At 48.3% G+C, this 27,381-nt stretch overlaps 5 protein-coding genes across 9 annotated transcripts; 2 read left to right on the top strand and 3 right to left on the bottom strand.

Moving 5' to 3' along the window:
• Nucleotides 1-1,088: 1,088 nt before the first annotated feature.
• On the bottom strand, nucleotides 1,089-6,718 carry LOC114866415 (excitatory amino acid transporter 1-like). The gene is made up of 10 exons (XM_029168132.3): nucleotides 6,561-6,718; nucleotides 6,015-6,154; nucleotides 5,800-5,937; nucleotides 4,369-4,573; nucleotides 4,246-4,288; nucleotides 3,524-3,813; nucleotides 3,220-3,453; nucleotides 2,301-2,495; nucleotides 2,090-2,224; nucleotides 1,089-1,685 (listed from the first exon to the last, which is right to left on the bottom strand). The coding sequence occupies exons 2-10, from the start codon at nucleotides 6,151-6,153 to the stop codon at nucleotides 1,475-1,477; spliced, it is 1,590 nt and encodes a 529-aa protein (XP_029023965.1). The 5' UTR covers nucleotide 6,154; nucleotides 6,561-6,718; the 3' UTR covers nucleotides 1,089-1,474.
• A 2,188-nt stretch (nucleotides 6,719-8,906) lies between these two features.
• Nucleotides 8,907-13,210, top strand: nadk2 (NAD kinase 2, mitochondrial). 2 transcript variants are annotated; one of them, XM_029168139.3, is made up of 12 exons: nucleotides 8,907-9,542; nucleotides 9,637-9,725; nucleotides 9,808-9,896; nucleotides 9,978-10,059; nucleotides 10,181-10,264; nucleotides 10,770-10,909; nucleotides 11,009-11,096; nucleotides 11,739-11,882; nucleotides 12,195-12,250; nucleotides 12,327-12,380; nucleotides 12,451-12,574; nucleotides 12,658-13,210. In XM_029168139.3, the coding sequence occupies exons 1-12, from the start codon at nucleotides 9,288-9,290 to the stop codon at nucleotides 12,794-12,796; spliced, it is 1,344 nt and encodes a 447-aa protein (XP_029023972.1). In that variant the 5' UTR covers nucleotides 8,907-9,287; the 3' UTR covers nucleotides 12,797-13,210. The 2 variants fall into 2 exon arrangements, with proteins under 2 accessions (XP_029023972.1, XP_029023973.1); XM_029168140.3 differs by having other exon boundaries at nucleotides 8,909-9,542; nucleotides 11,787-11,882.
• skp2 (S-phase kinase-associated protein 2, E3 ubiquitin protein ligase) lies at nucleotides 13,043-17,232 on the bottom strand. Its single transcript, XM_029168141.3, has 10 exons — nucleotides 17,077-17,232; nucleotides 16,342-16,592; nucleotides 16,137-16,248; nucleotides 15,831-15,974; nucleotides 15,163-15,297; nucleotides 14,980-15,078; nucleotides 14,774-14,901; nucleotides 14,589-14,640; nucleotides 14,139-14,246; nucleotides 13,043-14,069 (listed from the first exon to the last, which is right to left on the bottom strand). The coding sequence occupies exons 2-10, from the start codon at nucleotides 16,589-16,591 to the stop codon at nucleotides 13,865-13,867; spliced, it is 1,233 nt and encodes a 410-aa protein (XP_029023974.1). The 5' UTR covers nucleotide 16,592; nucleotides 17,077-17,232; the 3' UTR covers nucleotides 13,043-13,864.
• Nucleotides 17,233-17,384: 152 nt separating this feature from the next.
• Nucleotides 17,385-20,652, top strand: macir (macrophage immunometabolism regulator). 3 transcript variants are annotated; one of them, XM_029168143.3, is made up of 3 exons: nucleotides 17,385-17,570; nucleotides 18,277-18,375; nucleotides 19,496-20,652. In XM_029168143.3, the coding sequence occupies exon 3, from the start codon at nucleotides 19,503-19,505 to the stop codon at nucleotides 20,109-20,111; it is 609 nt and encodes a 202-aa protein (XP_029023976.1). In that variant the 5' UTR covers nucleotides 17,385-17,570; nucleotides 18,277-18,375; nucleotides 19,496-19,502; the 3' UTR covers nucleotides 20,112-20,652. The 3 variants fall into 3 exon arrangements, with proteins under 3 accessions (XP_029023976.1, XP_029023977.1, XP_055369340.1); XM_029168144.3 differs by lacking the exon at nucleotides 17,385-17,570 and adding an exon at nucleotides 17,936-18,146; XM_055513365.1 differs by lacking the exon at nucleotides 17,385-17,570 and having other exon boundaries at nucleotides 17,936-18,375.
• An 816-nt stretch (nucleotides 20,653-21,468) lies between these two features.
• Nucleotides 21,469-27,285, bottom strand: pdzph1 (PDZ and pleckstrin homology domains 1). Of its 2 annotated transcripts, none has more exons than XM_041073125.2 (13): nucleotides 26,653-27,285; nucleotides 26,318-26,529; nucleotides 24,615-26,138; nucleotides 24,373-24,534; nucleotides 23,890-24,036; nucleotides 23,668-23,769; nucleotides 23,476-23,586; nucleotides 23,215-23,393; nucleotides 22,980-23,137; nucleotides 22,859-22,901; nucleotides 22,597-22,783; nucleotides 21,898-22,033; nucleotides 21,469-21,825 (listed from the first exon to the last, which is right to left on the bottom strand). In XM_041073125.2, the coding sequence occupies exons 2-13, from the start codon at nucleotides 26,376-26,378 to the stop codon at nucleotides 21,726-21,728; spliced, it is 2,910 nt and encodes a 969-aa protein (XP_040929059.1). In that variant the 5' UTR covers nucleotides 26,379-26,529; nucleotides 26,653-27,285; the 3' UTR covers nucleotides 21,469-21,725. The 2 variants fall into 2 exon arrangements, with proteins under 2 accessions (XP_040929059.1, XP_029023963.1); XM_029168130.3 differs by having other exon boundaries at nucleotides 26,318-26,447.
• Nucleotides 27,286-27,381: the final 96 nt, after the last annotated feature.

Raw genomic sequence — 27,381 nt, 5'->3', positions numbered from 1 at the left:
TGTTCTGCTTTATCTGGGTCCCGTTAGTCACGTCCACTCCAAGAACAACATTATATCATTGCTGCTAAGATTGAAAGGCCTTAAACATTATGAATCTCAGCACATTGTGCCTCCACAACACATAGTGACTTTAAGCACTTTCACATTTATTTTTGCTTGTTGGTACCACTTAAACCACTGCATCGTTCCATAAACAGCTGTCGGTTCTGGGAGCAGGAATAGAAACGAAGGCGTGAACCCGACTGATGCTACTAAATGAGGATGTGGTGTGGTAAAAATCTGAGTGTCTGACCATCAGCTTCACCTGCACCGGTGGCTAATCGGTGCTTTAGGCTTAATAATATAGTTATAAATATATCTGTACTTCATAGTAATAAATACACCCCACTTTGGTGTTTAAATAACTTCCCACTGTCTCCTGTTACTGTAGATATATGGTATTTATTTTATTATTATTTTATCATCTGTCATTATGTGTTTGACAGCACATGACTTGATTGTAACCTTTACTTTATTATTCCCAGATATCGAATCAGCTCAATGACCTGCATTAATCTCTAGATAAACTGATCCTTGACTTCTACTTATTTATCATCACTGGACTGATCTCTTTATCTCCATTAGTAATTTCACAGTGTGACCTCAGACTTCAAACATTCAGCGGTTTGATGTCATTTTCAAAAAGATCAGACCCAGACAGAGATTTTCAGGCTGTTAGTGCAGATAAGAGGCTGAATCTGTCAGCTGAGTGAACGCTGCTAGAGTGGAAAAGGCTTTGTGAGACCCTCAGTTAGTTCGACTCCATTAATCCAGACATGGGTCATGAGTCGGATCATAGGTCATCATAGGTCAGGTCATAGGTCCGGTCATGGGTCCGGTTATGGGTCGGTCACAAGTCGGGTCATGGGTCACAAATCCAGTCATGGGTCATGGGTCGAATCATAGGTCAGGTCATAGATTCAGTCATGGGTTCAGTCATGGGTCGGGTCATGGACTCGGGTCTAGACAGGTCTAATCACCTCACTGTGAACCTAAATACAATTTGAGTTACAGTAGAACAATATCGAGGCACATTGAGGACAACGATGGACAGCAGGAGACTCGAGTTTATTTCATCCATGTTATAATAAAACCAGCTACACGATGAAACACCCATCTCGCATCTAGTGAGTGAGAAATGCTGCTGAACCCGGTGCCACACACTCGACATTTGAAGGCTCGCACACGAGTGGAGCTCACACTTATTATAACGTACTTCATAACTGTGAAGAGCTGGACTTAAACCACGCTCCGTTAAAGTCGGACCTCACTTCTCTGCGGCGTCTACACATGGGGGGATTTTAAATAAAGTAGTAAACATACAAAAAGTGCCTAAAAGCCCCAATAAAAACACAGACACGCTTATCGTAAGGGCTGGACCCGGGTGGACCCGTTAGCGGCGGGTCTGGGACTCTGTTCGCGGCACACGCTTGAACTACATGTTGGTCTCACTGTGAGCGTGCTTGTCATTTTCAAAATCGCTGTCTTGAGAGATGAGCTTGTACGGCTTCTTGCGCTCCTTCTCCTCCAGCACCGAGTTTCCCATCTCCACGTCTCTGCTGCGAAGCTCGTGTCGAGACAGGAACTCCACGATCCCCGCTCCGATGGAGTCCCCCAGAACATTGGTGGTGGTGCGCAGACGGTCCCTAGGCGAGAGCATGGAGCAGAACAGACCTCTATTGGTGCCTTTCTTTTCACTGAGTTTTGATAAAGCGACTGATGCTACGGGTTCATGGATAATGTTGGTGCAGCATCAGAGACACCAGACTGTTTCTAATGAGGTGATGGATGTGGGTCGAGGTTTGTGCTCCAGCTCAGACGCTCATCCATCCTACTTACGGAGAGTGTGTCTTATTACCCCAGTTCGTGAGGAATTTCTAATTGAAATTATTAATTTGGGAAACTAATTATGTTTCTATGTTAAAACTCACTGCAACAATATTGAATACGGATGTAGAGTGCGACTCCGGGGAGCGACGGGAAGTGTGTCAGCGGGTTATGTTGACTTTCAGCCCTTCACTGAACATTTAGGGTCCATTAAACTACTCACAGGAACCAGTCGACTGCAATGATGAGCGTGATGTCATCCGTGGGGAGTCCAACGGATGTGAGGACAATCACCATGGTGACCAGGCCGGCCTGAGGGATCCCAGCTGCTCCGATACTGGCTGCGGTTGCTGTGATGCTAGTGTGACAGGGAGGCAGAGGCGGGTCAGACGCGCTCTGGGCCTTCAGGTCATTTGATCATAATGTTCTGGTACCTGATAGTGATGATCTGACCAAAGTTCATCTCCATGTTGTTGACCTGAGCGATGAAGATGGCCGCCAGGGCCTCGTACAGGGCGGTTCCGTCCATGTTGATGGTGGCGCCCACAGGCAGCACGAAGCGCGTGATCCGCTTGTCGATCCGGTTGTTTTCTTCCAGACATTTGAAGGTGACGGGCAGAGTGGCCGAGCTGCCGGGAGGGAAGCAGGAAGCGGATCAGTGCACGGGCCCCAGGGCGGAGCGTGTGGCCGTCACACTGCTACGGCCTTTTATTGGACAATAAGCAACAATAGAACACTACAGCAGTGCTCTGGACCTCTGAACACATAAAACACCCGTGTGTGACATCATTCTACCAAGCTCCGCCCCCTCCTAAGCCTCCCAGATGCAGGGAAACCTGCATGTTATCTCCTCAAGGCATCACTGCTTTAATGGTCTGTTTGGTGGGATCCCTGCCAAGGACATTCAAAAACGAACCGCACCCTTAGGTCATGAGGGTCAAGTCCCCTCCACCAGGCCCAGTACCAGGGGACCCAGCCTTCTGTCCAGCTCAGAGCCAAACAGAACCTGGACTCTTTTAAAGCCAATATGGAGACTGTTTTATGTAGGAAAGTTTACATTGGTTGATGTTGTTGACTGTTAGTAATTTTAATTCATTTATATCTCTTTAATTTTATAATTAAAAAGATTCTACACTTAAAAAAAAGGATTCGCCCTGAATAAACAACCCCAGTGTTGGTTTATCTAAGCATCGCTGAGCCGAGCATCAGTGATATCGATCAGTGAAGGATGTTACTGCTATAAACACCCACTGAAGAATTAGCCACACTTCAACTCAGCGTGAAATCCCTTCAGCGCCGCTGGTGGATCCTCCTTAATCTGCCGCTGTGTGGACTGAGCGTCTAACGACCAACCTGGACGAGGTTCCCAGAGCCGTGATCAGAGCCTGCAGGAGCCCAGCGATGAAGATGAACGGGTTCTGCCGCGTGATGACGAAGTAGAGCGTGGGCAGGATGAGGACGGCGTGGATCAGCAGGCCGATGATGACGGTGATGGTGTACATGCCCAGCTGGCCCCCCATCTGGGTCAGGTCCTCCATCTCCACGATCTTCCCGGCGATGAGGAAGAGGATGCCGATGGGAGCGTACCTGCAGGGAGAGAGACGCGCTGAGAGGACGCCCAGCGGCCGAGCGGCGGCGGCGGCGAGTCGCGTCCTACCACATGATGATGGCCACCAGGCGCATGATGGCTTCGTTGAGGCTGTCGAAGAAGTCCCTCAGCAGCTGGCCCTGCTCCTTCATGCTGCCGATGATCAGGCCGAAGCACATGGAGAACACCACCAGGCCCAGGGCGTTGACCCCGGTCACCTGACCCGGCACCGGGATCACCTCCTCCCGCGTCGCCTCCACCGCCTCCACCGCCTCCTGGGTGCCGTTGGTGGAGTTGGACGCGGTGTCGTTCACCGTCACGGCCTCGTGGACCAACCGCTTGGAGTATTTGGTTTTGAACTGGAGGACGACAGAAGGACTTCAGCTCCACGACCAGACAAGGATTCGTATTTGTGATAACCACAGGTTCTGTGGCATTTGGTACATCTGCTGGAACTCAGCTGTTGAGAAAGACTGAGATAGTGTGAGAGTGTCAGGTGAGAGCAGGGAGACAGGGGGGGACCTGGGCTCAAGCTTGTGTCAGTGGTTGGAACTATTCTGGTCTGATGGGTTCAGGTCTAACCTGGGTCTTCTTCAGACCCGGGCCTGACCCAAATCTGACTCAGGTTTTTCTATCCTACAGTAATTTCTCTTTATCCTGGTGACTGCTCACCTGCTGAGTGCATGGTTTGACCAGGTCTGACCTGGGCCTGACCCGGGCCTGGACTGGGCCTGACCCGGGCCTGACTCAAGTTTTCTATCCTCATTTCTCTCCATCTGGTGACTGCTCACCTGCTGAGTGCACGCTTGGACCAGGTTTGGAGGAAACATGTTTCTGAAACGAGAAAGGCAGTGGTTGGTAAAAACCCGACCCGGGAGCTGACTGTCCACCGGCGCCTCCGTCCTACATCATACCTGATCAGGTCCAGGAAGGCGTCCGCTGGACTGACTTGCTCGATGGTCTGCTGCTTTCCAAACTCCTCCTTGGAGCCTTTTCCCGGGTGGATGATGAGAACGATGATGATGCCGACGAACACGGCGATGAAGGTGGTGGTCATGTAATAAATCACAGCTCTCACGCCCATCTTCCCTGAGGCTTTGCTGTCCAACGCTGCCATTCCTGCAGGACAGAGGAAGGACAGTGAGGCTCCACTTCCTGTCACTGTGTTTGTCACAAAGAGATATTATTTCTAAGTGTGGCAGGTGGATTGCGTATGCGCAGGTTCGGCCTAAACGCTGGTCAGAAACTGCTGAGTCACACTTTCAGCTTTTACCTCAGAGTTCCTGCTTCATGTGGTCACATTGGTTCTGCAGTTATGTCCTCTCTAGTGTTTTGGTTCCAGGATTCTTTGTAATGAACCCAACTGTTCAACTTATAACCCTTGATCTAAGTTTGATCAGCCTCAGGTTCAGGTCGTTACTCACTGGGAACCAGTGTTCCCACCATGGAGTCGTTACACGTTGACAATGAATGAAGTCTTGTTGCCCAGAGCCTCATGAGGACCGTTCTACTTGTCTCCAGGGTTCTGGTTTCTGTTCAGCGCGTCTCAACATCCAGAGGGTCTTGATTCATCGTCCATCGTGATCCCACCTCGCACCAAACGAACCTCATTGCATCACGTTCCCTGTGTCGCTGCACCAGTTCAGCCAGTTTGCTTACCTGCTGAACCCAGTGTCTGATCTCCACTGGGTAAAGAGCCACCTGTTGTTTTAGTCAGTTCTACCTGTCTGGGGCGCTCAGGCTGTTTAAGCTCCCCATGACGCTGCTTCCCAGCTCTTTTCCATTCATTCCTTCCTGATCTGTGGATCTGGACAGTGCGGCTTTCTCTTGGCTAACAGGAGCATCTCTCTGGCTTCATAGGATTCATCTACCATTCACCCCTTCTTTCTATCTAACTCCGTGTCCAGGTGAGATCCAACACTTCTTAATCCGTTGTCTGGAGAAAAACCACATGCGGTGGACATGCTGCTCACAGAGGACACACTGCTGTAGTTCAACTATTCTACAGTTGAAATGTTCAATCCTTAAAATATAAAAAAAAATCTTAATCATTTGTTAAATGCGATATTTGAATTTAGCGAGTTGAATGTTATGTTATGTTTTTTGTTTGTCGTTGTTTTAGAGTGCAGGTTCTTGGTCCCGTTCTAGTCCAGGTGTGTCCTTGAGGGGATGCGCTAAATGCAGAGTTTCATTGTGACATATGACAAATAAAGGTTTATTATTCTGTTTTGCAGGTATGACGCTGTGGTTTAGTTCCATCAGCGCTTCAGGGCAATGGCTAAATGCCGCTCTCCATCCACGCTTCATGTACGAGCAGACATGAACGGACTGATGAGCGACAGAACCTGTTATTAGGCTGGAAACCAGCAGCGGCAGAACCAGCATCTGCAGCATCCTCATCAGCAGCTCCCCAGGGAAGGAGAAGTACTTCACCTCACGGTAGCTCATCTTATAGGGCCGCAGTGCAAATCCCAGGACGACACCTGCACACAGAGCAAAGGCGTCCCTGAACGCGTCACCACTTACGGAGCCAAAGCCGGTTCAGCTGAGAGACACACACCTACGATGACGGCCCCAACCGTGAAGAGCACGAAGGCGTTCTTCTTGAAGAACGTCTGGACGTCTTCTTTAGAGATCTCCTCCACTTTCCTCTTGGCCTTCATGGCGCGGATATGGACGCCTTCCCTGAAACGCTGCATCCTGCTCCAACAAGCAACAAAAACAGCAGGCTCCACATCAAGCATCATCTCAGTGGACGGACTCGCTTTAAATCTCTAACTTAAGTTAACTTAACTTAAGTTAACTTAACTTAACTTAACTTAACTTAACTTAACTTAACTTAACTTAACTTAACTTAACTTAACGTATAGATACAAAGACCTAGATCCTAAAGATCCTAAAACTCCATCAGCAGAAGAAGGTTGATCTCTAGATCAATAGTTAATGCATCATAATATTCCACTACTACTACTGTAGCTCTGCTTCTACCCTTTCCTCTGCTTATACGAAGCCAGACGACTCACAGCACACGTTACTAGACTGAAGTAACACAGTCTGTTAGAGCAGAAACTCACAGTCCCACGAAAAGCAGGAAGGTGTCTCGTACCTGTCTGAGCCGTTTGCTCCTCAATCGTCCGCAGGGCTGTGAAGCAGGATGAACGGTGCCGGAGCTTTGCTGGCGCTTCTTTGGTTCAGGACACATTGGCTGCAGAATGAAGCTATGAAGTGACACGCGCTCTCCTGCGCCCGGTGTAGTTGAAAGGATGGGAGGAGAGACCTCCCCCAAAGAGAAGCAGAACAGGAGGGAGGGGGGGGGGGGGGGGGGGGGTTAGTTGGCCCTCCCGTAATAACACACTTGGCCCCGTGACACAGTTTAACACGGATCAACTTTGTTGAGGGTTGTTGTGAGACTCCGTCCACGTCAGGATCATCACCTCCTCCTTCCACCTGCTCCTCCTCCTCCTCCTCCTCGTCCGTGGCTCCGCTTCCTTTAATGCCATAGTGTGGAAACACATGGAGAAAAGTTCAGCAACCCGGTGTGATTAACACGCAGCGTCTCACATGGGAGCTGTCATAGTTTGAGACTAAATGACACCACAATTAGCTGAACAAAGTAGAGCTTGTGCTGTAAAAAGTGACCTCGCTGTGTGGAAACACGTTCCCCTGTGAAGCGGAATATAATTAGTGCAGAATATCCCTCAAACCGGGTCGGCCTCTGCAAACATTACTCCCAGAGACCTTTGAGTGTGTGTATCTTCTTTTATTGGTAGCAAGACAGACTCCAAACAGAACCTAGAACCCAGGACCCAGGGCCCAAAACCAAGGACCTACATCTGTCACATTCTGCATGTTGTGGGTCCTATTCTATGAACATTAGTTAAGCTCTTGTTCTGCCTGTCCGTGTGCTTAGACCCAGTTTAGGTGAACATCTAAATCAACTCAACCTTTTGACTCAAATGATCTTATAAGAATATTTTTATAGGAGCAAATGTTGAGCCCTTTTGTAGAAGTCCTGAACTCCTCCCCTGGTTCACATAGTTGCTATGCATAATGAAAGACTATCTTTCATTAGACTAAAGAATATTTCTTCCTGCTCCTGTCTCCTCCCCTCAGGTATCTCACTATGTTCAGAATCTTTTTATTCTCTTTTTAACTGCCTTGATGTTGAAGATGTATTTTCAGACTATAACAATCAAAGCAGCTATGTGACATTCAGGTGCTTGGATTATTTAATAGCAGAAGGAATGTTCACACACAGGTCTAAACAGTGACTTCAATGTCATAATGACACGCTTTGTTTGCAAAAGGCTCTAACTGTCAAAACACTGGAAATATGTATCAAAAACTCATTTTAATTTCAAACAATATAACTTCAGTCATAACACAGTGGACAGAAAAATACAAACCACTGATCTCAGTATGAATCAGTGCTTCATTTATCGTCATTGGAGCCTGTTGCTCTTTGTAGTTTATGTCAAATTTACCTTTTATGCAAAGAATTGGATCCAGATGAAGAAATGCTTTGATTTATTGAATCCATGACATTTGTTTTTCAAAATATGGCAGAAAAGAAGAAAAACACAGACCTGGTGCCAATTTTAAGGTCTAAAGACTAAAGACAGATGGCTTTTCTTTGGTCACCAAAGCTAAAACAATTGAGTTTAAACTGTTTGAATGATGTCAGTGTTAACTGTTTTGCAAAAGGGCGGAGAAAATCTCTCAATCCAATAGAAACGGGTTCACACATTTGCTACATGTGTCTGATGCTCTGCTGGAATAGTGATGATGAAAATAAGTGGAACCTAGTTATGCAAAACAGGTCAAAGCGACCGATAAAAACTAAAAAAATCTATTCTGCAAATGCCTGTTTCAAACAAACTGAGTCAATGCTACAGACAATGTTACCAGACATCTGTTCATCCAGGTTGTCCTTCTCCATCCTTTCTAGTGACTTAAATTCCTCAGCATAAAATTCTTCGATAGAGGAGACAAAACAAACTAAATTCAGTGCATAAACTAAATCAAATGATAAAACAAGGATCAAGGACAAAGTAAAAATAAAGAACCATTTGTTGCTTTGTTTTGTGTTGTATAGAATTTATTCCAGTCAAAGTTTGTTCTTAAAACCTTACATAATGTCTGTTATTCATGAACTTACATTTATAAACAAAATTACCATTTCCATTTTATCTTTAATAGCCAGAAAACCCCTAAATGAAATCTTTACACAGTATTAACGCACAGGTGAAAGAAATATCAATATCTCTTTAAAGTGTCATTAAGTTGAAATGTTGCTGGATATGATTTGTAACTGATCTGAATAACTATATAACTATGACATATCTCCTCGTGGTACCGATATAATGATCGCTGTCTTCATACTTCATGAATGAATGAATGAATGAATGAACCTAGTTCCTATATCTGTGGCGGCCCTGGTATCGCGAGGTTCTCGTTGGCTACGTTTTGATGACGTCAGAGCGAATCGGGATCAAGTGGGACAAAAACAACAACTAACCTGCATGCATTGCGCGCATTCCTCTGCTCTGGTTTCTTTTTGCTCCAATGTGGAGCAACGAGCTTTTGGACGCAGCGGTTCCGCGAGCTGTGGTTGCGAACTTCAGGCCAAATATCCAGGCGTGTGTGCAAAGCAAGAGAAGTTCAGTCTAGCCGGGAAACAGCACGTTTAGCCTTGGCTAGCTAGCTAGCTCCTCTAGCAGACGCAGCTAATGAGATAAGTATCCACCTGGTCACCTTCACCTGCTGCCACAGACTCCTCCATTGGGCTGAGGCTGCCTGAGGGTGACCCGCCGAACCGGCCTATAACTAGTTCATGCTTGTGTACCCACTTGGAGGAATGACTCGCCGCTCAGTGGTGAACTTGGTGAACGTTGGGAGCCGAGCTGCGGGCCTGGTGTACGGAAGCCCTCTTCGACCCGTCCACACGTCAACATGCAGCACCTCGTCCCAGGCCAAAGCGGGCTTCAAACCGGAAAAGGTGGCAGTGGTCACGAAGACCACCAGGTACGAGTTCGAACAGCAGCGGTACCGCAGCGCCGGGCTCTCCGAGGAGGATCTCAAACAGCTGGTGAGTGACAGCTGGCGTGAATGTCGCGTTGTCGGTGCTCAGCATGAACTAGCGCCACTGGCTCGTCTACATTCTTCTCCTGTCGCTTCTGCAGCTTGCGTTGAAGGGCTCCAGCTACAGCGGCCTGCTGGAGAGACACAACATCCACACCACCAACGTGGAGCATATAGTGAGGAGCCTTCGGTGAGACGTGGCCCAGCGCAGAATGAGGCGGATACGCTCATTCTGACTCCACTACTCAGGTTTGTTTAATGAATCTCTGCAGGAAGGAAGGCATCGAGGTGCGACTCGTCAAGAGAGGAGAGTATAATGAAGACGTGGTGCACTGGGCAGACGTCATCGTCTCAGCTGGAGGTACAACCAGTTTTCAGAGTTGTGCTGTTTTGATTAAACATCACGTCAGCCAAAGCTTCTAACTGCAGTTTGTCTCATTAGGTGATGGGACAATGATTCTTGTTGCCAGCAAAGTTTTGAGCAAGGACAAACCAGTAGTTGGAGTTAACACTGATCCTGAGAGGTAAAACACTCAACTTATACTGGATGGCACTGTTTAATGAGTAACCACCAACACATTATGTGGTTTACACCGTTAGTGTTCATATTTCTAACAAACAGCTCACTTCACTCTTGTCTTGAAGGTCAGAGGGTCATCTGTGCCTGCCTGTTCGCTACACTCACGCTTTCCCAGAGGCACTGCAGAAACTCTTTAATGGTGAATTTCGGTGTGTATTGACCTACAAATGTGAACATATAGTCCTGTCTGCTGGGGTTGCCCCCCTCTCCTTGCTCTTTTTTTAGCCAAGATAGGTTTAAGGTGATGTATAGAAAAACCTGCATGGTGTCTACAGCTCCACTGCTCTGTGGGTTGGTCTAAGTTTGGTCTCAGTGTTCACTATTCCAGTAGATGTATGAAAGGAATGCAGATAATAATCTATTACACTAGGTTCGCATATGTAGTCAAACAAATCTAACAAACAAAATTCACTGGCAGACAGACTGGTTGTTTTAATGGGGTGTTATTGCATTTATATATTCTGCTTTTCAAAATTCCCATGCAACTAAGTTGCAATGACAGATAACCTCTGTAGGAAACATATGCGATTTTATTAAGATGCAGCTTGTGTCGTGAATCTATGTTGTTTCTTGTGAGACATGCATCATTTAGCTGCTGATCATTATCTAATTCTGATCAGAAAATCAGAGTTAATGGACTTTGGACTTGCTCAGGTGGCTTTGGCGACAGAGAATTCGCCTCCATTTGGAGGGCACAGGAATCAGCCTCGCGCCAGTGGACCTGCATGAACAACAGCTGAGCTTAGAACAACACAACCAAGCCCATCGCATCACCGCTATGGACAGCCAGCAGAGTAAGGCTAATTGTTTCTTTTGCACCTCAAGACATATGTTGGCAATTGACTGCAGTCAGTGCAACTGAAAGTTGATGTTCTCTAGGTGTTTGTTTTCAGGAACGCTAAACGGGACCTTATCCAAGCCCAGTCTCCTTCCTGTCAGAAGCTTAAATGAAATCTTCATTGGAGAATCTCTATCCTCCAGGTACCTCTGTTACTTCAAGTTAGCTACTAAAAATGTCATGCTGAACCCGTCTTCCATCACTGAACCCTTTTATTTGTTTCTCATCATTATGATCTTAAGTGTTAATACCATCAAAATCAAAGCACGTGTGGACAAAAGCCAATGATATTTGTGTTGGAATAAAGATGTGTGAAGATAATCGGGTGTAACCTGGAGAGGCCCTGCTTTACCTAGAACAAACCTGGGCTGAGCAGGTTTGTGCTGTCTCACGCCTTGTAAGGCGGCTAACCCTGGTGCTCAGTGCCACATCGTATTACTGTCTACCTGGATCAGGCGTCAGAACGACAAGCAGCGTGGCCTTTGGAAAGGCTTAAGTGTAGGATTTGGAGGAGTCTAGACTGTCGTCAGGTAGATGGGAGTGGAACCGTTAAATGAGCACAATTTTCATCCTCCCTAGGAGAGACTGGCTAACAGGAGTCACCGTGAACCCCAGGGTAACACATGCTTATATGTAAACTTTGATAATTTATCTACATTTACACTGAAAGTCTTCTGTCTTAATTAGATTTGTGTCATGTGAAAAGAAAATGGTAAATATAATGAATGGGTCCACGTGTGTGCATGCTGTAACCCTCATTAATCACACAAATGTCTCCACCACAGGGTCACACGAAAAATCCTTCACACCCGTGTTGACCTCTCGCTCCACAGGGCTTCCTACTACGAGATCTCTGTGGATGATGGCCCGTGGGAAAAACAGAAGAGCTCAGGACTCAGCATCTGTACGGGAACAGGATCCAAAGCCTGGTACATGACACCAACAGTATTCTACAGATGAGCGGAGCCCAACAGAACAACAGGCTGGATCTGACCTGTTGGTGCTGTTGAGGCTTTTTGTCCTGCTAGAGAGCAGGACATGAGGCTGTTTTATTAAATACCCACTGCTAAGTCTGGGTGTCAACAAGCTGTGGAGCCAAATTGTTGCCTTACTCAGTGCAGTCGATAAAATCTATTTGGATTGATTATTAGTCCATAATAAGGCATCTGGCGTCTGATGCCTGTCACTGTCTCTGTATGTTCTGTTTTTAATGTTCTGATTTTCTCTCCGGGTGGTCACAGGTCATATAACATCAACAAGCTGACTGGCCAAGCGGTGGAGGAGGTTTTAAGAATTGGTATATTGGTTGATTGTGGACATTCGGATGCTGACGTGAAGCCTGTAGCGCTAATAAAACACCTTCTTTCCTCCAGGACAGTCCGTCGCTGGTCTGGAGATCCCACTGGACCCCAAAGTCATTGAACGGGGTGAGCTGATGAAAGCACCTCGTGGTTCAGATGCGTGTGAATCTTTGCTCATCCGACCGTGTGTGTTCAGTTACTGAAGAATACAACAGGTCTCTGGTGTTCAGCCCGGAGGACCGGCGCCTGCTGTTCAGCATCAGGGAGCCCATCGCCAACAGAGTGTTCTCCAACAGTCAGCAGAGAGGTTTCGCCAGCAGGTCAGTGGCTTCTGGTGGAGTCCTAGTTGAGGAGGCGCTGGCTTCTGTGCCGATTCTGACCTTTGGTTGCGCCTCTCCTGCAGAGTGTGCGTTCGCTCCCGGTGTTGGGATGCCTGCATGGTGGTCGATGGTGGGATATCATTCGAGTTCAACGACGGCGCTATTGCTACGATCAGCATGAGTGAGGAGGACCAGCTCAGGACAGTGGTTCTAGAGAACTAATGCTGCACTGGGTCGTACGCACCTCAGTGGTACCAGTTTACTGAACGGGACCGAAACTTGTTATTGAAGTTGGGTCCGTTTATCACGGGTAGTTTCACTGACAGCTGCACTCGGACACAGAAGCTTTACCAAACGTTCAGTCTGAGCAGCTGGACTTCTGTTTTTAAAGTGACAGATCAGAAAATGTTATGCTCTTCTTGGTCAGGACTTTAACTGGTTTTAGTGAAGACAAAGGTCTGACACACATTCTTTTTACGTGTTTTATTAACATTGTACAAACATCCGTATAAAATAATGTAAATGCGAGACACACTCCTCAGAATGACAAGCTGCTCGGCGGAACAGGATGATTTTAGCTTCAGTTCCTTCATGTCTGATGAGTCAGACTGTCTGAATAAACACATGCACTATGAATCCTCGCTTCTTCCTTTTTGTCTATGCAGCTGACTCCAGTTGTGGAAGCCTAGTTCTTTGACCTTATGTTTCACCAGCTGCTGCGTGTAAGTGTGTGTTGTCCTGCAGTTTTAAGCCTGGTCACACGTTGGTCCTTACTGTATGTGCAGGTCAACCAGGCGGAGTTCTGTGCAAACATAACCTCAAACACATTTATTCCCACATCTTAATCATTTTTAAAGATGTCACAGGGGTCATTAATGGAAAACAAACATTTGTGCTTTATAATTTCAGAATAAGAGGATTAGACATAAAACCACAGATTAAAACATTTCTGATCAGAACACAATCCCATGTGGAATTTTGGGAAATAAGCTAAAAGGCGTTTCAGTGCTGGTCAGACCCAGAGCACCGCGGTACGGCTCCACTGGCTCACTGCAGACCAGCATATTGGCTCATTTGGTCATGAGTGATCTGAGAATCTGCCATCTCTGTTTTCTACATCCAGATCGAACGTTTCCATTAAAAGCAGCTGTTCTAAACTATTAAACGAGACTTTCTGCAACATGAGTTTTACACCACATTGGCCCACAAAGTCATTAAGATCATCACATTATTGGAACCTAAAACAGATTCAGAAATCTAAAGAACGAGAAGCAGCAGTTCCCGCTGCCGTCAGCAGCTCAACCTCAGTCTACACGTGCTGTTCCACATGGCGTGGTCTCCGCCAGTGCCGGGCGTGGGCCGGGCCGTGCAGGAGAAGGGCCTCGAGTTGATGCCGAGCCGAGGCATTTCCTTCTTCAGGGAGCTCAGGTGGGTGTCGTTCACGAGGCCAAAGACGTCCAGCAGGCGCAGCGAGGGCAGCAGCTTGGCCACATCCCTGGAGGGACAACAGCGGTCAGGTCTGGACTCGGCCGCCGAGCTTTGGTGCGGGTGCGTCAGTACTCACGTCAGAGCAGCGAGGTGGATGTGGTAACAGCGGCTCAGAGACAGGTGCTGCAGACTCTGGAGCTGGGCGAGGACGGGGAAGCTGTCTGCCATCAGCAGCGTGCTGTCACTGGGGGACAATCAATGTGAACACGTCAAAAGTAGAAACAAAAAACATGTTCCCGCTCCGTCCGTTCAGCAGGAAACACAGGACGAGCACAGGGTTAATGGGAGTTGGTTTAGGTCCAGCCCAGGCAGAGGGAGTCTTTACATGCTTTGTACTGGAAAATGACCAGTTTGTCACTGATGACATAAAAACTAAAGCACACATACCTAGAAATTATTGAAACAACAGTAACAAAAAACTAAAACTATAAAATGTGTCAGCGCATGAACATTTTAGCACCGATACGCGGTCAGAATCTCGTCACTGTCCTTTTGTATGGCTGGAAGGTGTGTGCAGAGCTCTTACCTTAAATCTAGAGTCTGAATACGAGGACACCGCTCCACCACCACCTTCACATCTGAGCGACAGGACACGCAGGAAAGTTGTCATTACTCCTCTAATATCATTATTTTTTGTATACACTTAATTTTTTATCCATGGCATCAGTGTGAGGCTCATCTGATGTAATAAACAGAACATCTGTCACTTACCGGCCAGGGTGAGGTTCTCTCTGTACCCACTGAGGTTCAGGTGAGTCACACAGGAAGTCAGATTATTGATTAGACTCCCCATGTGATCCCGGCTGAATTCACACCATGATATGTTCAGCTGTTCTATACTGCACACAAGAGAGAACGCGTAGCATTAATGAAGCACCGTGAGGGGACGATCAGCACCGAGCAGACGTCTCACCGACCTGCAGCAACGTCGGAGCATGTCAGCCAGAGCAGGAGCAGAGAACCCGGAGCACCCACACAGGTTGAGCTGCTGGAGGTTGGGGTTCATGGCCAGAGAGCTGAGGAGGACGAGAGGCAAAGTGAACAAGCTGCCAGATGTTGTGTGGCGACAGGCGGGAGGGGAGAGAGAGAGGGGAGCTCACCCCATGACTCCGTCCGAGAGCTGCAGACCTTCCAGGCTCAGATGCTCCAACGACCTGCAGCGACTGATGATGCTCTCCAGAGCAGAGGTCGGGATGACAGAATTGGACAAGTCCATCTGAATAATCTGGAGCGGGCTGGACACGGAGGAGGGTAAAGCACGTTTCAGACTAGCGCTTTGTGTTATAGAGTTAACGTCAAATGGTTTATTAAGTTTGTATAATTGGCCCTAAAATAACATAGACATATTATAGACATAGTTACTGTGGACGACACCATGTCGCTTCAGGTTTTACTGCGGAACATTGGTGTCGTCTTAGACCTGCATCTCTCCTTTACATCATATGTTACATCTCCAGAACCTCCAACTTCCATGTGAACATCACTAAACCAGGAGCCTCCTCTGTCAGAGTGATGCTGAACCCTGACTCCATCATTAGTTCCCTCCAGGCTGGACTGAAACCTGCTCTAGTGGCGCTTGTTGGGTTGTCTATATGGTTGTGCAAGGTTTTAAATGTCTTGACGCATCAAGAAAATTTTTGAAAATTTATTAATTAACTGATTTTGGGCTTTGATGTTCAGATACTAAATGTGTTCAAGTTCCCTGACCTGGACCAGCTGCCAACAGGTTGGACAGGAAACTGCTTTCAGAGTCCAAACCTACACTCACCTTGTTCCTGGGAAGTGCGACTCTTCCACAAAAGCCCGAGGGCAGCGCAACCTTCGCACCCTGGTCTTCAGCACCTGCTGCAGAACCACACCACCATGGGTCGAGCCCGCTAGATCCACGCTGTGCCACAGAGACTCATCAAACCTGAGACACACACACACACAGGTCCAGTTCATCCACTAACTCCAGGTAGCTTGCGTTCATAGACTTAGATGATGAGTTCTCTGAAGGCTATTCTGTGCAGACTGATTATTTAGTGGTAGTTGCCCTGCGGTTAACATTATTCAACCTGGGTTGAAGACTTACGCCAAGCGGTGCCAGCGCTTACAAACTCTAGACATCCTGAGTAGATCATGCAGAGGGAAGCAGAAGAAGATCCTGAGGAGCAGCTCGTCTGGAAGCTGGTCCCACGAAAGGCCTGTGGACAGACACAGGAGCGTCACACACACACACACACACACACACACACACACACACACACACACACACACACACACACACACACACACACCTGAAGTAGACGCTATCTTCTTCCTCGACCTCCTGCCGAGGACAAACTGGCTGCTTTCGTTCTCTTTGCCCCTGACGATGGGACGCGGGTGCTTGCACAGGGGAGACCACTGCTGGATGAGCTCCACTGGGGTGCATTCAGCGTCCAGGCCCTCGCTCACAGGATCCTTGGGTTTGCGTTTGAGGCCCCTCTTGGTCTGAGCCAGCGTGGGGCACTGGGAGCTGAGGCAGGGCAGCTCCTGCAGAGGCATGCTGAACAGAGGAGAGGAGGCGCTGGTCTCAGCTTTATCAACCAGAAGGAACCCAGAGAACCATCCCCCGCGCTAAAAAAACGAGTCCCGCCATATTGGCGCATCTACCAGCTGTGGAAACGCGCAAATATAATAAGTAACAAGTAAAGTTCATATCAGGACAATATTTATTCATTTGTAGGAGGAATCTGCATGTGACGTTACGCCAGCGTTAGATTTGCCGCTTCCGTTGCGCCTTAGGCGCAAACAGAACCGCAGGCAGGCCTGAAAAAAACGCGCTATAGACTACACACGGCTTTATTTAAGTTTCGGTTAGACGAAGGGATCGATCACTTAACGTACAGGTTTCCACTCACACACTCAGTGTTTTGACTTACTTTGTTGACTTATAACACAACACGGATGATAATTCAAATTACACGATTCAACAGCTGCCACGCGTGGATCCGTTTTCACGTAAAACTGTTCGAATCGCAACAACCTACCTGTTTGTAGGAATCTGCTCCGGATCACACGTGAATATTTAACCTTTGTTTCTAGAAGGCGCTGCCTGTTTTTACCCAAACCCTCCAAGCTGAAACCTTTAAATTCAGCGCCAGCAACAGGGCGCCCTGCTTTCCCCACGTCACTGACGTCTCTTTACGTCTTACGTCATACCTCTCGATGAGAGGCACATGTGGCATTCACGTGTTGTCCGTTTTTACATGTTTTAATATCTTAGTTGAATGCTTCAAAATATTCAAATGCAGAATTTTACTATCGTGACTATAAAACACAAATGAAATATAGACTGGGACAGGAAAAGACTAAACAAAGCTGGTCAGGAAGGCCAGCTCTGTTCTAGGCTGTCTAATGGACTCTGTGGAATAGGATGTTGGTCAAGCTGACATGGACAATTCAACTCATCCAGCGCACCTGGCAGTAGAGGCTCTGAGCATCTCCTTCAATGACTGATTCACCCTCAGTGTAGAAAGGAGAGGTACCACAGATCCTTTTTACCCACCGCTGTTAGACTGTACAACCCAACAGTGTGACAGACTCAACAGTACAACATTTAGGACACTTTATCCTGGACACAAGTACTGTACTATATGTATAACATGGATATCTGTTATATGTTATTTTTATTTCTGCACAAATTGTACACATTGCATTTTCCCTAGTGTTTATGCACCTTTTTGGCGAGTATGCCTAAAATTTCCCTCCATCATAGTGTACGTCGGTAACTTCCGGTTATTGAGATGACTTCTGGCCTTTGACCGACCGCCCGCCATCTTTTCTGCAGCCATGTCGTACTCAGGCAGTTATATCTGTTGGTCACTCATTCACCGGCTCCATCTAGCGGTTCTGTTTAATGATAGCTGGACAGTTGTCGAGTAAAATATTATTATACTGTCACAGTAGCTCAGCAGCGCGATGGAACATTAACACCGCGAGTTACAGTTCTCTCAGGCTAATGTCTAACAATTAGCCTTTGTTCTTTTTTCAGCTTTTTGCGAAAAAAGGCTTTAATATACAGTAGTGGCCAACGTGATAGACTGTTAATTGATGAAATGTATGTTGTGTGTAAAATACCAATGCACTTTGTACTGTATTTATATCTTAGTTATAGTGTATTTGTATCTTAGTTATAGCTACTGACTTAATAATAGAGCCGTAAAATCCATGTAACGTTTCCCCTGAAGAAGACGCGACCGGAAGTGTTCCTTGCTGCTGTTGACGGAACAGAGGCGTGAGCGAGGATCGAGCGCAGCGGAGGCCGAGGAACAGCAAAGACACGGCAGGTGGGACATTTGTGTTTATTTTTGGCAGATTCCAAACCGTGACAGTGTGAGGGCGATAATTACGCAGCAGCGTCCCGTCCGTTCAAACGGTGGCCGTGACCTGTCATCCAGCCTGGAGTGACCGTGCGTCGCGGGGCGTAGTGAGGCTGCTGGAAGCGGAGAACGTCGCTCCCCGTCGGCAGAGGACGCGGTGATCTGCCATCTTTTACGCCGCCGCTCGGGCCCGTGATTGTCTCAGTACATCACGATGTATCGCGCACTGCGACACGCGCTGGCTTCTGGGTTTCCCACCGGTACCAGGAGAACCGCAGGGTTTCTTTATTCTGCGGCGCACATTATACTACGGCGGTTAAAAATAAAGTCTCAGCTTTGTTTCACAAGGCCGGCTTTGTTACATCATCATCTCGAGTCATATGTTTAATTTAAAAGTCCATATCACACGATGCGTATGTAATAAAGATGTAAAATGCTGTGTTTCATGTGATGAATGAGCTCAGATAGAACGGACACATCCGCTACACGCGTTATGTAACCACACACTACAGTAAAGAAGCCTCTCCACTTCCGGCTGACGGACTCAATACCAGTATGAAAACGTTACACGTTCTAATTATAAAGGTGATGCAACCTTATCGCACCTGCAGAAGCTGACGTCACTTCGTCCCAGGTGTGTGTCTCTGGCTCCTCCCACCGCCGTCGAGGACCACACCTGAACAAATACAGCATCAGCATCAGTTACTCAGTGACTCAGGAGCCATTTCCTCTCTGAAGGGAGCTGAAGGGAGGAGCCCTCGCCTATTTGACATCATTTTACATCCTCTGTGTCTGCTTTTACAGAAGAAATGTAGTGTTCCTCAACTCACACCAGGCTTGTTTCTATTACTTGAGTGAAGCTAAAAAGAAAATAGGAGAAAGGTCCTCTGCAGTTAGATGCCATTGACACACATCATTTCAGATCAGAGTCTCCTGTGAAGTTTGTACAGTGGCACAGGTGGAGTCATTTTACTAAAATGATACCAAACAAATGTCATCTGTCAAACATTTAGAGCACCGGGAGGCACCAGTGAGCCTGAGTGATGCACTAATATCCCTAAATAAAAGTATTTCTCTCTCTCTAAAGTCAGGATATGTCTGGGAGGATGGAAATGGACATCAGTGGGGTTTCCAGGGCTCACGTCTCCATTCTGCCGGCAGCTGAGATCACAACCACACTGAAAGCAGAAGCGGAGAGGCCTCGGTGTGCCAGCACCCCCTGCTCGCCCATCAGGGGGACCGTAGCAGGCTACCAGATTCTCCACATGGACTCCAACTACCTGGTTGGCTTCACCACCGGAGAGGAGCTGCTCAAGCTGGCCCACAAGTGGTCCGAGAACGGGTCCGTGTCAGAGGCGGTGCCCAGCTCCATTCAGAGTCCGGTGCCGAAGTCTGCGGACCTCCACCGGTCCTCGCGCACCTTCAAGGGCAGGAGTCGCTACTACCAACCGTACGACATTCCTGGCGCCAACGGCAGGAGACGCCGGCGCATGCCCAGCTCCAGCGGAGACCCTGGGAGAGGCCTGCACGAGCCCCTCCCCCTGTGTCTGCTCAAAGGAAAGGGGGCCCAGTCAAAATCCCTGGACTACCTGAACCTAGACAAAATCAGTATCAAAGAGTCATCAGACACCGAGGTGTTACAGTACCAGCTGCAGCACCTCACCCTGCGAGGGGAGCGAATCTTTAGCAGGAAGAAGACGTGAAGCGCGACCAGTGTCCCTCCTGTGGATCTAGGTGCTATTTCCTGATTGGTTCCTTTCTACTCAAATGATTAACTTTCACTGATGATCTTGTTTTGTTAACTGGGGTTTTACCGTGTGCTGTACATGATGTGTGACGGACTCCTTTAAACTAGTCCTCACATTCTAATGAGGTTAAAATGTGAATTATTTAAACCTAAGCAATAACTAGTGAATCTATTTATTGACAGTGTTTGCGTTTGTACTAGTCAGAGCCAGGGAAGCACTGATGACTCAGCTCATGGCTGAGAAATGCACATATCACATATTATATCAGCTTTAAAATGCACCATTGTTATCAGGCTAATAATAGTTTCCTGCTAATCTGTGAGACGTTGTGTTAGTGTTTTGTTGGACTGGACACAGTCGCCAGCTGATACTCGGTTATGTTGCTGATTCCTTTCTTGTTGTTGTTTTGTTGTCGGTCAGTAGAAGGTGTTTCTATCACAGGGTTATGTGGAAAATGATGCCCAGTTTCCCATTAAAAGGTCGTTTGTGCCACTGATCCGGTCATTTCACTTCTTATTCGTAGGGTAGAACATTGTGTGGGTTTAGTGTCTTTGCAGGAGGATCCATCTCTGTGTGTGTGTGTGTGTGTGTGTGTGTGTGTGTGTGTGTGTGTGTGTGTGTGTGTGTGTGTGTGTGTGTGTGTGTGCCCTTTTTTTACAAAGACATCAAGCTCAGATCTGTCATAAATGTGACTATTCCTTCAAACCAACCAATAATTTAGAGATAATTATTTCCTGTTTAATGTTTTAGGTTTAGTTTCAGCACATTTGCCAACATTTCGTGAAGAATCTGCCCCAGTTCTAGCGGAGAGGTAGAAAAGAACATTAGAGCAGCATGTGGCTGCAAGCTTCTCCAGAAAGACATCATAAAATAGTGTCACTTTCATCCTGTGCATCGTCTCATTGTCTCAGAAGTGGATGAGAGGCATTTTATTAACATTTAGTTTGGTTTATGGAAACATGCACATTGTGTGGAACCAGTCATTGAAGGAGACGTGTCGTCATAGTCACCCTCCACAATCACATATGCTGCACTTCAATCATCTTGGAAAAGATCAATTTTCATGTGCAGTCATGTGGTTTGTCATGTAATGCTCAGAGGAGAAGAATGAATGACAACACAAGCGTTAGTAAAAGCTGAGGTGTGTAAAAACCACCTGGCTTCATGTAATGTCTTTGCTCCTGAAGCCATAGGAACCAACGACTGGGGCCATATGTTAAATCAAAAACTTGTGTCACTCGCAGCTTCAAGGTTTCATAAACTACATCAGCATTAAACTACATGTTTGCTTCATTAAAGATGAACACAAATATTCAAGATTCAGTGTTTATTACATTTTTACATTTAACAGCGTGTGAAAACATGAAGCTACCTGCAGATTTACATATTCAATTTCTGTTACTCGTGTATTTGCTTTGTGTCGTATCTTCATTAACACACATTTTCTGTGGTATCAAAAACACATTTCTATCTAAAAATGAGTATCACAGCAGAAAAAGGTTGATGTAGAGCTGTTAGAGACCCATACGCTGGTTGTGATGGAGGCTTCATGGACCAACCAGTCCTCCCTCACATCCTGGTCTCCTCCGGGGCCCGGTTCATGTAGTCCTGAAGGGCCTGGTGTAAAGGCAGCCACTTCTTTATGGAAGCGGTGAGAGCTACCATCCACCTGTGGAGACACCAGCGTCAGTGGAGCCGCCTCCATCTCACACCTGCCGACGCCGCGCCAACGCATCCTTACCGCTGATTCTCGCTGGGGTTCTCAGCACAGAGGTAGAAGGTCTTGAACTCGTCAGATGGAGGTTTCAGCTCGATGGTGGACTTCCTGGTTCCGTACGGCTGCTCGCGCACCTTGTAGCCCTGAAGGTAGATCCCACCTGAAAACCCAGACGATGGTGACGAGTGTCAGCTGATTTATACAGTTCTCCAGGTTTATCACACGCTGCATTTCATCCAGGAGTCATTCATCCTCTGTGCTTCATGTTTCCTTCTCTGGCTTCTTACAGTTGGTCCCTGCTTTCTGTGTGGCACATTATTTACCTCTTACACTTGCTCCTCACCAACTTCACAGCAGACAAACAAACAAACAGGCATCCTCCAAGAAACGGGCACAACAGACAAGACTTTACCTAAATGAAGATTTAAAGGCATGAGGAAAAAGTCACTGAGCAGCAGGACAATAGTTAGAAACACAAGTCTGAACCAAAAATCACTCTAATGCAGCAGAAAATTCTTTTATCTATTAAGAACCTAAATGCTCACATAGAAACAAACCAAGAAATTTGTGGTGAAAGTCCTGAAACACTGAGCCCAGTAAATAACAAGAAAACGTGGGATACTGGAATCACAGTGGTGTTAGTTTGGTCCATCTCAGCGTTCAGAGGCTCCTTAAACAAACAGCAGGTCTGTGCGTGCGTCATGGCCGCCGCGGGACGCTCACCGTGGGCGTGCGTGGCCCGGATGCCGCTGTACAGGTAGAGGCAGCCGTCCATCAGGATGCAGTAGTGCTGCAGCCACACGTCCTTGTTCTTGTCCATGGTGTGCAGCAGACCCAGGCACTCGGGGTTCTTCACGGCCAGCGGGGGCAGGTGCGAGTTGTGCCTGGTGACGTCCACCCACACGTGGTTCTGAGAGACAGAGCGCTAATCAGCCCGCGAGCTAAACACAGACGTCGGGCGAGCGCGTGCGGCGGCGGGCGTTACCTGCGTGATGGGATGAACGGCTTTCCTCAAGGCTTCCAGCCACCTGCAGCCACAGACACAACAACCGTTGTCATGGTTACGCTCTGCATCTAAGTTGCTCGGTTTGAACCCGACCCGTCACCTCTTCATCTCCTGGCTGGACGTGGCGCAGTAGAAGTAGACGCGGCCGGCGGCCTGAGGGCGGCACCTGAACACGAAGGGTTTCCCCAGGGACGCGTCCTGGCCCACCTCGGCCCCCTCCAGCCTCAGCGCCGACACGGCCCGTCTCCTGCCCTCGTCCTGCCCACGGAAAGGAGGACACATGATGAAGACCGTATCAGAGACAAAGCCACATCCGGCGACAAGCCGCTGCGTACCCGTCTGTGCCTGTAGTAGTAGAGGCAGCAGTCGTGTGTGAGCACGAACCACCTCTTCCTCCAGCCCTTGATCAGACCAGTGTGGGTGCGCTTGTGGAGGTACCCGCGGCATGCCGGGCGAGGGGTGTTAGGACAGCAGGCGATGTCTGAGCCCACGGTCAGCGTCAGAACATCCGGACCTGCCGAGGCACAGCATCGTGAGTGCGGCTGAAAGGTGCGGTCGGTACCTTCAGCTCTGATCTGTGACTGTGGGACCTGAACCTCGTCTGGCCAGAGCCGCAGCCTCGGAGTGGGGGATGCTGGACACGTCGGTTCCGTTGACAGTGAGGACGTAGTCTCCGACCACCAGCCCGGCTTCCTCAGCTGCTCCGTCTGCACCCACAGGAATCACAGTCACTGTGTGTGCGGTCACACTGGCGGACGAACGGACCCCAGACGAGGACGAGCACTTACTTGTGTCCACCTCTGTTACCACGATAGGTTCAGAGAACTGGATTCGGAAGCCCCACGGATATTCTCCGCTTCCTTTGCTGATCCTCACAGTTCTCTCACGAACTGAGAGACAAATACTTCATTTAGTGTTGATTTGTTAGGACAGTGTCTAATATTATGTCTAACCACTATCAGTAGAACCACTGACAGTAGACACTGATCACAACGCTGAGCTCATCTTACTGGAGACGGTTCTGGTCCTGGTGCTGGGAGGGACGGGCCCCGGGTCGTCTCCTCGGTAGATCCACGCTGAAGAGTGGAACGTCTCCGTGTAGAAGCCCCTGTTGTTCTCGTGATGGAGGAAGATCGTGTCCAACGCGTCAACTGACGCTGGAAACACCAGAGAATGTGACACACAGACCTTTAGTTAGTCATTCCTAGAAACGAACACCAACACACGAACTCTGAAGGAGTCTGAAGAACCTCGGTTGCACTTCATATTACAGTGTTGTGACCAAGTGGGTAAAAGGCTCAGTGTGAAGCAACTCCATCAGACTGGAGGCTCTGCTGTATGTTCAATGGATCCGGGGCCAAACAAGCCAAAAGGTGTTCTACTGAAGGTTCCGCAGTTAAAGTTCTGAACTTAATGTTGCCACATTACATTATAACATATGACTCTCAGTCTAATGCTGATGCTCACGCTTCACGTCCTAGTTTAGACATTACCAGACTCCTCGGTGACGTCGCTGGTCACTGAGCTTCCTGCAGCTTCCTGCTTAGTTTCCTTGAAGAGCTTCCTCCTTTTGCCCCAGTGGTCGGACTCGTTCTGTCTGTAGTCGGGCTCTTTGGGTACAGTAGCTCTTAGAGGCTCCTTGTTCCCGGAGTGGCCTGAAACAACCCGACACAGAGATACAGAGGTTAAATACTGACACATATAAACCCCAACCGCTGCACGAGTCCGAACTTACATCTGGACGCAGCAGCTTTGTTCTCATCTGGTCGACTGAGCTGCTCTGGTTGGATCTGTGGGGCCTTGGAGCAGTTGACAGGGCTGGACCCGGTCACCAGGCCGTCCCTTGGAGCCTCCTCTATGTCTACTTTCAATGGATCCACGTCTTTGTGGAGTTTTTCCAGGGCAGAGGTGTGTTCCATCTGTGTGAATCCTTCATCCTCCTTGGCTTCTTCCTCAGGACTCTCTTCTATTTGTTCCTCTGAGCCGCTGCATGATGGAGGGATGACGTGAATAGAAGAGGCTTTTGGAGGCAGCTCCCTCCACTGAAGCTCTTGACTGCGAGCGTCTGCTTGGTGACAGCCGCTGTCAACTGCTTCACTCTGACAGGCTTCTTGGTCAGCGGCCAGCGTCTCCTTGGAAACACTGCATGCGAACGCGTCGTCTGTTTTATGGAGCAGAGCGAGGGATGACTGCTTCCTGTTCTGTCTGCTGGGAGCTTCTGATGAACACTTAGAACTGTGGTTTCCTCGTCGGTTCGCTAACAGTCTCTCGGTCTGGAGATGAAGTGTGAGCAGAACCAAGGAGGACGAGGATTCCACCTCGTCCAGCATCAGACCTCGAGCGTCCCACAGCCCAGGAAACGTCTGCCGTCGCTTCTTCTGCAGCACATACGTCCTTTGTTCTATCGTTGCAATGCTGTTGTTCCTGATCCACGACTTCCTCTTCTGGCAGTTGATGAAGTCTTTGGTGAAGCTGGACCTGTTTGTTGACAACGACGCCCTCATCAACAAGGGCTCAAAAGTGTCCGAGTCTGACAGGTCAAAGAAAGCTTCCACCTCAGCTTGTTTACAGAGTCTGTTCCAGCAGGAAGCCGAGGTCAGGGTTGCCTCCTCTGAACCATCGGGTGCGTCTGCAAACTGCTGGGGAGGAGGAACATCCAGGCACTGGTCCATGCTGTGGTCCAAGTTCTGGTCCATGCTCTGGTCCATGCTCTGGTCCATGTTCTGGTCCATGTTCTGGTCCACCGCCGGACCCATCTCTGTGGCTTCACTCCTGCTTCCATTGTTCTGACTGGTCACTTCGGACGACTCGTTGTCCGGCATCTTCTCCCGTTTGTCCCTCAGACTTATCTCCTCCTGGTTTATGTAAACTACAGTGGTTTTGATGCCACATGTGTCAGAATGAAGAATCTCCTGAATCTCAAGCTTCACGTTGGAGCCGGTGCAGTAAATGTTGACGACGTTAGCAGGAGTTGCTGAGGGAGGACTTCCTGTCTGCTGGTGGGACTGCTGGGTGGAGTTTCCCCTGTCCCCGTCGGACCCACGCGTCTTCACCTCGTTCTCTGCCTCCTGGTTGTGATTCTTCCGTTTGGACTCTGGACTTGGATCCATCTGATAATCTTTGTGTCTCTCCTCATTTTCGGATCCCGACAGAACATTCTCCTTTCGCAGACAGTCAGTTTGTCCCTTTTCAAGCAGGTCGTCTTTGTAGCTCACACTGTTACTTTTGTTGTGCTTTTGAAATATGTCGGAAACACTTTCTGAAAGGGGAAAAAAAGCAAACTTGATGTTAATTTGTGCCCAGAATAGAAGTGAGTTGCAGGTTAGGACGGCTCAGGCGGCAGAGACTGACGCCCACGGCATGTGTCCGGCACACGCGTGTGACGCGTGAGCAGGTGAGACCCGGCTGAGCCCGATAAGCTCCAAAGCTGCTGCTCACGTTTGCTGCTGCTGGAGCTTCTCCTCCTCCTGCTGCTTCTCCTGCGGCCTCGCTTGGTCATCGTCAGACCTCAGGCTCAGGTCGCCGTGAATGGAGCCGTGACCTGCGGGTGACGCGGCCGCTCACGTGTCTGCAGACATGCGGCGTTAAATCACAGCATTGGTCCACAGGTAGCATTGATGTGGAAGCAGCACCAACACACAGCACGTCTGCTGCTCCCACAAAAAACAGCTGATTATTAGAGATATGAATGAAACAACTGTTATGAAGAGATGAATATTCCTAAATTCACAGCTGATGCTGCCTCATTAAAGCTCATTCAGCAGCTACTGTACCTTTGGGTGCTGAGTCCTGACGGTAGCTGCCGAAGCATCAACCCCACATGAAGCTGAGACGCAGACGTGAGCGGCTGCTGCTTCTTCTCCGTCCTCGTTCGTCTGTGCATCTCAGTCTGCTCCACTTCTCACTGTAAAGCAGCTTAATGCGCTTAAGCTCATCAGCCGCTGGTGATGTCAGACGCAGCCTGTTGATTCACGGCGGCTCCACTCGAACCTCTGTTTCACCTGGAGCTTAAGGGAGATTCAATGGAAACGTGAGCTGCTGGTTTGGAGCACAAGGTTCTCAACATGAAGGTCTGAGATGAAAGCGTCCAGTTTGAACCATCCTGCCCGCGCTCTGTTGCTTGTTGTTGTTGCTGTGCTTTTCTCTCTCTCTCTCCCCTCACCCCGACCGATCAAGGCAGATGGCCACGTCCAGCCTGGTTCTGCTGGAGGTTTCTTAATCGTTAGAGAGGAAGTTTTTCCTCTCCCCTGTTGTTTTCATATTGTAATTAATTACAGTTAAAGGTACAGGTAGGGGTTTGGTTTTACTTTACTTTACAAATTGAACTGAATTGAAACTGAACAGGTAGAAACACTTCAGCCTCCAGTGTCCAGTTGCTCCTGCTGTGCTGACCTTCACGGTAAAAATACGTCATATCTGTTAACATCAGGCACTGCAGCAGGTTATGATGAAACAGACACCAACTCTTCGTCCAGTCGCTGGTTCCACCTTTTTGAATCACG

The sequence above is a fragment of the Betta splendens genome, chromosome 12 (genome assembly GCF_900634795.4).
Source record: "Betta splendens chromosome 12, fBetSpl5.4, whole genome shotgun sequence".
NCBI classification, from domain to species: Eukaryota; Metazoa; Chordata; class Actinopteri; order Anabantiformes; family Osphronemidae; genus Betta; species Betta splendens.
Note: the sequence above shows the minus strand (reverse complement) of the source record. Positions and strands in the feature narration are given on the sequence as shown.